Here is a 10,729-nt window from a genome sequence, read left to right as displayed (position 1 = left end):
CCTCTTCCAGATCACTTCTGGCACAGCCTTGTTCCCTTTCTCTGCACTCTTTCCTCCCTTCTCTCTGTCTCCTCTCTTCTCCTGGAAGCCCTCTCTCTTCCTCCACACGATGTAGTCTGCCAATCTCTGTCTCTCCAACGCCTCCGCCCTCTCCCGCTCCACCACTTCCTCTCTCCTCTTCCAGATGATCTCTCGCTCCCCCTCACCCCCTCCCTCGTCTGCTCGCCCGTTCTCCAGGCTGTCCTGTTTAACAGTCCCTCTGTCTAATATATTAATGGTGAGCCCTGTCTCTTCCTGTCTCTCTAACTTTAAGATTAGGGATGGCTAGAGGCTAGGCATGGTCACCTATTTAGACACCAGTAGAAAACAGAAAGAAAAGACTTTGTATTTAAGACTGGGCCAGCAGAGCTGGGCCCGTTCCTGACTAAAGTTCCTGATATGGCTAAAACAAGTGAGGCTGCCTTTGGTTCAAGTGTGTTACCTAAAAATGGCCACCTCGGTTAGGATGTTTTTTTTCTTCTGGAGCACCATTAGAGATTGGTAGTTTGATTCTGAGATGTTGTTTGTGTCTGGTACAGTGACACACACTGCAGTAGCACGGCGGTGATGTAACACTGGAGAATGTAGGTCATTGGCTGATGATGACTACCGGTGGGCTTGTTGTGATGGTAATGAGACCTGAATGGTCCTGTTTGAACTCCCAACCCAGGGTTCCCTGAATGGTGCCGGAGGCTGATCAGAGTTAAACGTGAACTCGATCCCCCAGCTTGAAATGCTCGATTAAAACCGCACTTTGTTGGTATGCTGACCTCTCTATGCACATCTCTTCTCACCCAGTTACTTTTTTACTGCCTGGTTCAAATAACAAGCCCAGATTATAGTCAGTTACCTGAGAGAAGAGCATTGACATGGCACCATATGATATGAACAAGCCAAGTGTTATGTTCTGGAACCACTACCTTCCTTATCTAAGGCAGGGCTTATCAAGCAGCAGGTTAGCTCTCAGTTATGCTCACTACTAACTACTGTGCAGACACCACATAACATCTCATATTCTGCATAGACCAACCTAGAAGGCAAACAACAGTCTGCTTACATTAACAGTCTCACACCGAGTCCCAAAGTGCCTCAAACAGTCTGCAGCAGTTTGACTTCAGCTGGAGGCAAGGCTGCACCTACAGTCCTACAGCAAGCTGGCTGGCCTACAACTCAGTGCTATTGAGGCACTAGTCATATTTACAATGTGACCTTTACTCCCTCAAAAGGAGAGCAAGGTTTACACACACCTTGCCTTGACCACTTTCACAACGTTGTAAATTTAGCACCAACGTTTCAGTGATGCCAATGACGTGTCGAGTTTTCCACACACTAACATTGCAGAACTTAACTGTGTCAGAAGTACAGCGGGCCAGCTTGTAGTGGGCGCTGGATGCATGGCAAAGGAACAGTCGCCTACACCAGTCTAGCACCACAGAAGGATTGTCTAACAATTCTAGCTAGTCATCCATCTGGTCTTGGCCAAAAAGCACCATGGAGGATCCAGTCACGCTTGCGCACTGCCAGAGAGGTTGGGATAATCTCCAGAAAGCTGTAAAGAAGTATGGCTGGAAAAGCCGCAAAAGACACCCGGTACTTGGACAATCAAAGAGCACGCAGAGCAAACGGAACAGTCCGTCACACCCCTAATAAAAACAGAAATTAGTCTTGGGAGGGAATTAGCACTTTAAAAAGGCAAAGGATCCAACATAAATGCACTTAGCACTAGAGAGGAAAACCAAGGTGCTCATACAAAGAGGTGCTGAAATGCTCTATGAGCAGTTAACCCTCATGCTGCCCGAGGATGTTTCAGTGCACAGAGCACAGTGTAGGTCAGGTGACTGCAGAGGAGACGACCCTCTACATGAGGATAAATCCTGAGTCACCTACAAACAGACAGTAAAATGAACAGACGGTCACAAACATAGCACACCAGTGATCAGTGATTAGTGGCCTCAAGGCCAAGCAGCTGCACAGTGATATATACAAGTGAAACCAGTATGATAATCAAATTTATCCAGTCATTCCTGATAATGGCACATCAGCTTGACTGATGAAATGGTAGTTGCAGTTGAAAAACGAGAAAAGGACAAATAGGGCTGAGCCGACACACACCAACACAAACACAAACTGGGGGGTGGGTGGGGGGTGGGGGGGGGGTGGCAGGTGACCTGAAACAACCCTGATTCTTGGAGACTGCAGAGCTCCACATAGACAAAGACTGTCTAGTAAAGAAAAAAAAATCCTGTGTAAGAAACAAATCTACAAACTGAAACTAATCAAGTCTTCTTCATCTTATCTACTAAATAAATACAATTACCTAATGGAACAGCACCAGTTTTAAAAAGATAAGACAAGAAAAGAGAACTTCACATCTTGTTCTGTCTGCAGCTGCCGCCCGTTGCTATGGCAACAGACATTAAAAGAGATGCCTGCGGAGGATATATACTAAGTCCCGACAACCGCAGCAATCTTCAGACAAAGAGATAACCGCTCGGTCAAATCACACGACAGCAATTAGTTGCTGCATCAGAGGCTCCACATTAGAGCTTCTTCTTCCAACAGGAGGAGAAACTACAGACTGCTAGAAAGATCAATAGGTTTCAGGAAATTATGAAAGTTTGACCGGCGTCGCGCCAGCCATAAAACCCAATCAATGTTGACATCCCATGTCGGCTGCATGCACTGACTCCAACTAGGGCATGTAAAACTGAGTCTGGTATTATTTCAAAAGAACAATAATCACTTTCCTAATAACAGTAACAACAACAACAACTACAATAATAACTTACTGCTAAGACAACTGATGTTTAGAAAACTTGCATAAAAACAACCTGAATATTCTGGGCAGCAGCTAACAAAGATAATGATTGTATAACATCCTGCAGAGTAGATCCTATGCTCATAGAGAAAAGAAAATCAGAAGTCACAGAGAGAGCCTATATTTACAAGAACTCAAAATAAGTCTTTCAAATTGTTTTGTATAAAGTGAGTCTAATCAATATCCCTAAGAGTTCTTTTTTTTAAATGAATGTTATAAATAGTTCCTTTTTTGGTTTAAAAAACATACAGTTGACAATCCATGTTGATTAATTTAAAGCTGGGCTCCATATTCACATGAGAACCACATTAATGTTTAAACATCCACAGACTGTCCGGTCATTTGTCCTCTCCTTCCTCTTTCTGGCTCTCCGTCCGTCCACTCCCTGAAAAACGTGCTTCTCCTCTGATCCGCTCTTCCGCTCGATTAATTCACAAAGTCACTGCCGGCAGCTCCTCTCCATCTACCCTATCCTCTGTTTGGCTGCCTCCTCTTCTCTTCCCTCCTCTGCCTCTCTCTCTCTCTCTCTCAGCAGATGGTGAAATGGCAGTGCTGCCAGGATGGACAATGGCACTCCTTCATTGTGCTCCTCTTCTCCCCTCACGTCTGTCTCTCATTCCCACTTTCCTTCCACCTCTGTCTGTTAGAGGGACGATCACGCTGTCTGTCCTCCCCCCCTCTCAGTCTGGATGGGTGATGCTGCCTCAAATTTTCTCTCATTTCTCTCTCTCTCTCTCTCTCTCTCTCTCTCTCACTCTCATACATACACACAAACACACACACTCGGGGCTGCTGCCTCTGCCCTCCCCACCTCCTATCCTACCTCCTTCCTGTTTCCTCCCCTTCCCCCCACCTTCCCTCTGCAGCCTCAGTCATTTAGCAGTGCACATGTGTATGCAAAGCAAGATGCTGCACTCCTGCACATTAATGCACACACTCCAAAGGGAGATGGAAATGTGGAACAGAAAGGGGGGGGGGGGGGTTTGTGTGTGCATATGAGGTTTGTCCATGCTGGCTATTCAAGGCTCCTCCCTTATTCATGTTTGGTAACCTGAGAAACAGAGTGAAAGAGGGAGATAAAGAGAGGGAGGGAGACAGACAGAGGGTTCACCCTCCCTCTATGGGCTGCACAGAGTGTAACATGAGGTCACGCTATATAACCTTGATGAAAGTGGACAAATGAAAAAAAAAAATAGAAAGAAACACACTAGCATTGACATAATAAATATTCCCCATGTTTACACCATGACTAGAGTTCTCTAGGAGAAAGGAGAGATTATTACCCGGCAAGCACAATCACAACTGAGAGATTCTGTAGAGGCAAACAGAAAGCAGAGACCCCACAGACTGAACCCGAAAATTCAAGCACATCTGATGAGAAGGCGGTAAGCATAGGAAACCACTCAGAGTGACACAGGGACCCAGCAGAGCGGAAAGCAAGGAGTCCTCAAATGACACCACAACATACAGTCCCTGCAGTTCTACGTTTGACCACTGCGCCGTCATCATGTAGTCAAGCAGTGCACTCCGTGACGTGAAGGATCACAATCAGAGAATTGCAGAGAGATGGAGTGTCATTCAAGATAATATCCATCACCACACGGTGATGTGACTGGAAGTGATTTGTATGATAGTGATTCGTGAAGACAGCCCCCTCTACCCGTAGCCTGCACCATGCCTGTAACCAGTGAAACGCATGACACGCGGTGGCTTAGGGTTGACAGACAGATAATACTGTTTTCTTTAAGAACTTGGTATACTTTAATAAGTGAGTCACTTTTGTGCTATCCAGAATTTATATCAAAAAGACTCAGTCAGTTGAGTTTATTGGGTACATCCAACTAAAAGTAATGCAATCTAATACAACAATCTTGACATAATGCCTCTCAGTTCCAACACCAACTGAACATTATAACCTTCATGAAGGTAGGAGTTACTGCAGGACTATTGTATTAGACTGCATTCGTTTTGGATAGGTGTACCTAATAAACTGGCAACTCACCTAAAACCACAAAAAAATATACATACACAGGGCTGCACAATTACTCATGCATGATTACACACTGTGGCTTTAGATTCCAGTTTCACACGAAAGACAGGCAGAACACTGGCATACTAACTATATTGATTTATTTTAGACTGCTGCAGTGGAAAACCTTCAAATGATATAAGATGCAAAACATGCAGTAAAAAATCTTTGTGTTCTCAAATAATTGGTAGGGGTACAACCATATAATGTATTATACTGTATAGTTTCTTATAGTAGTGCTTTATTCATCTGCTGTATAATACTCCTATCTTTTGCTGCTGAGAAACCAATCGAAATGGGTCAGACAAAACTGCACATTTTCATTTCAAAGTCTTAAACATCACAATTTAATAAAGCTGAATTATAATAAACTAAAAATAAATTCTCTCAAGATGAAAAATGAATCAAACTGTACTTTTTTTAATTACTACTAAAACTGCAGTCATGTACACAATATCTACAAAACTCATTTAGAGCATGTTTGCTGTAATTATGCAGCCCGAATTGTATAAGTCATTAACTACAAGACCAAAAAAACCAAGGGATTACTTATTTTAACATATCCTTTAAAACTCTCAACAATCTCTTTGGAACAGCTGATGCTCATATTAGACATGAGAGTTTCTCTATTTGACATCACATTGTCATGAGAAGAAGCAGCCCCTTTGCCACGGTGTCACAACGTGTTTTTGATTAGCTGCTTGTATCATTTGAATGTCTTACCATATATTCCATTGGCTAACACAGGCTGCCTGTGAGTCTGTAACCCTAAAAACACCAAAGTGCACATCAGCACAATGTACACGCACGCATACATAAACTCAAGGAGCAGATCACAGCGCGCTTCAATGCCGCCCTTGCAGCTATACTTGACTCCCAGCATGCTTTGCTCCCAGGATCAGCTGTGGAGAGGGTCATGGGATCTCCTTGATATATAAACAACCCAGTTTATAAAGCACACAGAGACATAACATTGACATAAAACAGAGACAGGGCGAGATTGAGTGGGAGAAAACAACAGAAAGTGAGAGAAACGAGCAAGAGTGACAGGAGAAAGGCAAAAATCCAGTGTGCGTGTTGAAACACACCGTGGAATGAAAGGAATTAACTGAAAGGTCCGCATGTGTAGGGTGTTTGTGTCTCGGCTTGCCAAACGCGAGTTAGTTGTTTCTATGCATGAAGTAGATGGAATGACTGTCTGTGGAAGCTGCAGCTAGTTAGTATATATTAGAAGACGGACTGAGACAGAGCACTGGATCTAATGCAAACGCCGCAGGGCCACATCATCGGTCTGCTCTAACTCACTCCCACCCCCTTACGTACACTAGACTGTAAAAATGAGCGTAGATGAGTAAACAGGCCTAGTCACTGACCTTTTCCCCACTGGACGATTGCCAGCCTGAGACGCTGTCTGACATCAGTTCACATTACGGAGACAAGAGAGACAATGATAACGATGATGAGCGCAGAGGGCGCAGTGGGAGTGGGTGTCAAGGGAAAGCCTCTCTGATTGGAAAAGACGTGCAAACAGCACATGAATATAGGCACGGAGAAATCAGATTTCCAAAAATTAGGGGCGAGAGTGAACATTAGATTACCCAGGCATTCAGCAGGAGGCCTTTCTGCTGGTTTCACAGCTCACCACACACAGCAAACATGTGAGCTGGCTATTTTGGGTTGGCCAACCCCCCCAGCCTCCACCCCCTCTAACCACACTCCCACATCTCTATCTACTTCCATCATTCCCTTCCTGCTACCACTCTCTGCCTCTCTTCACTTACAACTTCCACCTTGCTGTAACGGTTTAGTTGTCATAGAGTCAGCTGTTTCTTCACTTCCCACTCAAACTTTCTGAGTGCCTACTTAAATGTGTTCATAGCATTGAGGACTGAAACTGTCATGTGCCAAAAGTTATCATGGAATCTTTTGTCAGGTCTTGTTTACTTATTCTCTGATGAGATATTTCTTGTTTTAAGTCATAACTGTGCCAATTGAAGGCCTGTACTATTTTATTTCAGCCACGTTTCTCTTTATGCATGGCTGCTTGTGTTAAAACATAACAAACGGTCGGTGTTTAGGGAGTTCGGCTTGTTTTGTGAACAAAAAACAAAAAACAAAAACAAAAAAAAAGGTGGTCAGAGTTTATATAAAGTGTTTACATTCCTCAGCGTAAGGTATCTAGAAAAATATATTGTTTTGGTACAGATACCAAACCGCATTGTATGAATAATTGCCTCTATACTCCATGTTCCACCTGACTAGGTACTGTATTGACACCGGTATTAAAAAAAATGTCAATGGATACCCAGTCCTATTCTGCTTTGACATTAACCAGGCTTTTCTTTACCAGATTGAGACTTTAACACAACCCAAAACTTGTTCTTGTTCAAATAAAACTGCCGTTTTATTTAAGTACACAACAGTAAAGTTATAAATATTGGTAAAAAAGGTAGAAATATTTCTAGTCCTTAATCTGCAAACACAGTCAAACTCATTCAAATTTAGATTCAGTAGTCCTTCCATTGTACATTGTCCATACTGCTTACACTATTTAGATCATGTTATCTAATTCAAGTACATCTTTCATCATCACGGCATTTACTTTTATTTTAGCCAAGTCCCTGTTTTTTCAGCTGCTCAAACAACAGTTGGTTTTAATCACTGCTTTAAAAAAACAACAACATTGTTTTAGGGCCAACGCTACACAAAATTAAAATAAAGTTCTTTCTGTGTCTTAAAAGTGTTATATCAGTCGAGCACTTAAATATTTCAGTGTCTTGAATGTGATTCTGAACTTAGTGGTGATTTATTATTCTCTGGAATCAGTATAGGGAACCATCTAGAGCATAAAACAGTAATACCAGCTCTACCAGGGACAGACCAGGAAATGAGAATTTATCCTGCGCCAGACCTGATATCGACCTAACCCTATGGAGATCTTGATTGGCAGAGGAACAACTTCAACCGTACATCCAAAACATTACCTAGGCCATACATGGGTGAGGGAGCCCTGATCTGCAATAAAGAAGATGGCTTGTAAAAATACAATCTCAGCTTCCTGCAATTAAAAGACGGACCACAATAAAGACACAAGACATATTTCTCAACTCAAAGCTCATGACACAACAGATTCATACTGATATACTGTATATATCAAAGCCAAAGAAAGATCAGAGCCAGCTAATACTGAATACAAAAATACCATCAACAGTCATTACACTGTGACTTAGGTTCTGTTTTTTTTTTTTTTATAAATTACACCAAGCTCCGCTCACTTCTCATTTTAAACATCACACAGGACAGGGTTTTAATCAAACTGCGGTCTGCACGGTGTACTGAACACTTCAGCATGTTGCAGGAGGAAACACAGCTGAGGCTCGGTCCCATTGTGTAAAGGCAGAGACGGACAACCACATGCTACGACCTCGAAAACAAACTCCTACAGTTTGTTTCCAGAACACACACACACACACAAGCAAACAAACAACTCCACCCCGACAGACAGATACAGCATACACATCAGACAAACACATCCTCACATGGTACAGACACCCACACATTATGTCCTGTCAAAAGTCAGGTTGACACGTTTAAAGCATCTTAGTTCCCCGCCTCTGTGTTTCATCAATAGCCAAGTTTTAAGTATCACAAGGCTAATTCAAGACTAATATCAGCACAAACATTCACTGCTTACAAGAAAACTCAAAGCTTATTTCTGAAGTGACTGTATGTATGTCTGCAAGTGAGTGTATGGCTATGTACACAAGCGGACACACCTGTCAAAGTGAAGCTGTAACAATCACAAGTGTCGCGCTGCGCCATCAATCAGGACTAAAGCTTTCACTGGTGATTGATACGATTTGAGCGGAATTGGACAGATCCAATTTTAATCAAGTGGATTTTGGATTGTGCCAGCACTGTGATAGAGTGGCCAAGATGCTCTGCTTTGACTGACAGATTGTGTATCAGAGTGTCCTTCCGTTTGTGTTGTTTTTGTCCTTTGTGTGTATGTGTGTGTGTGTGTGTGTAGGTGCACGTCTCTTGTTTGTCTGGCTCCTGACATGTGTCTGAATCTACCATTTTTTCCTTGGATCAGTTGTTGATTGGACCTTCTCTTCCTGTCCATTTCATCAGCGGAGATAACTTCCACCATATAATATCATGTCTGGGCCTGCTGCTCTGAGCGGTGTGGCTGACCCTGATAAGAGCACCGAGCCCACTGCTTTCAGTCACCTCAATCATCCCACATACCCTTGAGTCTGTTTCCATAATCGTCTCACTGTCCTTCACTCGTTCATGGTGAATTTTAACTTTGTCACAGTGACCCTGTTTTAACACATCTGAGGTGCGTTTGGCTCATTTGTCTCCACTGACACGCTTGATGCAGAAGAAATAGTGGTTGTATACATATTTGTGTGCGCATGCTGTGGCTCTACAGCTTATCTCACTGACCATTTGAGACAACCTGAAGAAATTCAGCTCGGCTCTTGACACTACCGGGCCCCCTTTTTTATAGACTCAGTGGAGGGCTGCAACTAATAATTATTTTACATACACATAAAAAAGCTACAAACTTACAAACAGTTATATTTTGCTTTATATTTTCTTTTCTGTGTATACATACTTTCTCTGTCGCACTTGTTGTAGTAGAAATAGTTATTTTCTTGTTATGTCTGTCACATATGTAGCACCATGGGACGGGGAGGAACCATATTTCACACCCCTATATGCTTAATAGCCTATATTGGGGAAGTGGCAATAAATTTGAACTAGACCTGACATGACTTTTATTTTCTTAATGATCGTTCTGTCAATAAAACATCAAGAGCTGTGAAAAATCACAATTTCTCAAAGGCAACATATTCAGATTACTTGCTTTGTCTGACCAACAGTTGCAGCATGCAAATATATCCAGTTAACTGTCATATAAAACAAAGAAAAGAAGAAACCCTTTACATATTGGAGAGAATAGAACCTGTAAAATATTACTCACTTTTGCATGAAATATGTCTCAAACTGTTAATTGATTATCAAAACAGCTGCTGATTAATGTCATTCTTATTGCTTGATCGCCTGAATATCAGCTCTAACTCAATTTGAGAATATTGCTGTGCCTAGTATATTTATATAAGCCTTTATATAACAAAGGCATTTTAGTGACCTATTCTCTATTAATTTACTGAAAGAAGAATGCGATGTGAGCCACTCAGTTGATTCCTCATCATTACCTATTTTAAACTAGCTACAGAGCTTACGCTACAACGTTGCTCACCTGGCAGCTACTAAGACTTTAGGCTAGAATAACAAAAGGTGAAAACTCGTCTGACAGCGCGAAGACGAACACAAAGTTAAACATTTAGCTAGAGTGTGTATGTATAGCCCAGTGGGATCATGAGCTACATTTTTACAGTAGCCCGACAGGCTACACTACTGAGATGTCTTTAAATAACACAAGCATACGACTTTATAAAGGCAGAACAATGCTTTCCTGCGGGCACCGCAAAGATTGTAAGTGGACCATTTCCTCAAACTTTTCATGTGTTAACTTACAACAACTGTGGAATACTGACTCACAGCACGCACACAGTGCAAACCATGCCACCCCCCCCTCCCCGAAAAGTGTGGTCAACTTTTAACGAGCAACTTACCAGCTATCTTCCTTCCTTTCCCCGCGTCTCGCCCCTCCTGTCCAGCAAGCTGTTGCTGCCCAAACTTTAGCTTACAATTTCATCTAAAAGGACAAAAGGTCGGTGATTTTGTCTGTCGGGCGCCTTTCAGCTTTCATTAACTTCATAAGAGATGAGTCTAAACTTCTTCTTTCCTCACCCTTTCCTTTCCTTCCT

At 42.4% G+C, this 10,729-nt stretch overlaps 1 protein-coding gene across 2 annotated transcripts in view; it reads right to left on the bottom strand.

Moving 5' to 3' along the window:
* The window catches only part of shc1 (SHC (Src homology 2 domain containing) transforming protein 1), a 21,710-nt gene extending 10,983 nt beyond the window's left edge, over positions 1 to 10,727 (bottom strand). Inside the window, exons 1-2 of one of the 2 annotated variants that reach the window (XM_046044084.1) lie at positions 10,535 to 10,727; positions 5,610 to 5,654 (exon numbers count right to left, since the gene is read on the bottom strand). In XM_046044084.1, coding sequence (XP_045900040.1) covers positions 5,610 to 5,621 — 12 coding nt within the window. In that variant the 5' untranslated portion in view covers positions 5,622 to 5,654; positions 10,535 to 10,727. The remainder of the gene's footprint in view (positions 1 to 5,609; positions 5,655 to 10,534) is intronic. The other variant, XM_046044085.1, reaches the window with a different exon arrangement.
* Between the last annotated feature and the right edge of the window lie 2 nt (positions 10,728 to 10,729).

This window comes from Micropterus dolomieu, linkage group LG03, assembly GCF_021292245.1.
Source record: "Micropterus dolomieu isolate WLL.071019.BEF.003 ecotype Adirondacks linkage group LG03, ASM2129224v1, whole genome shotgun sequence".
In the NCBI taxonomy this organism is placed as follows: domain Eukaryota; kingdom Metazoa; phylum Chordata; class Actinopteri; order Centrarchiformes; family Centrarchidae; genus Micropterus; species Micropterus dolomieu.
Note: the sequence above shows the minus strand (reverse complement) of the source record. Positions and strands in the feature narration are given on the sequence as shown.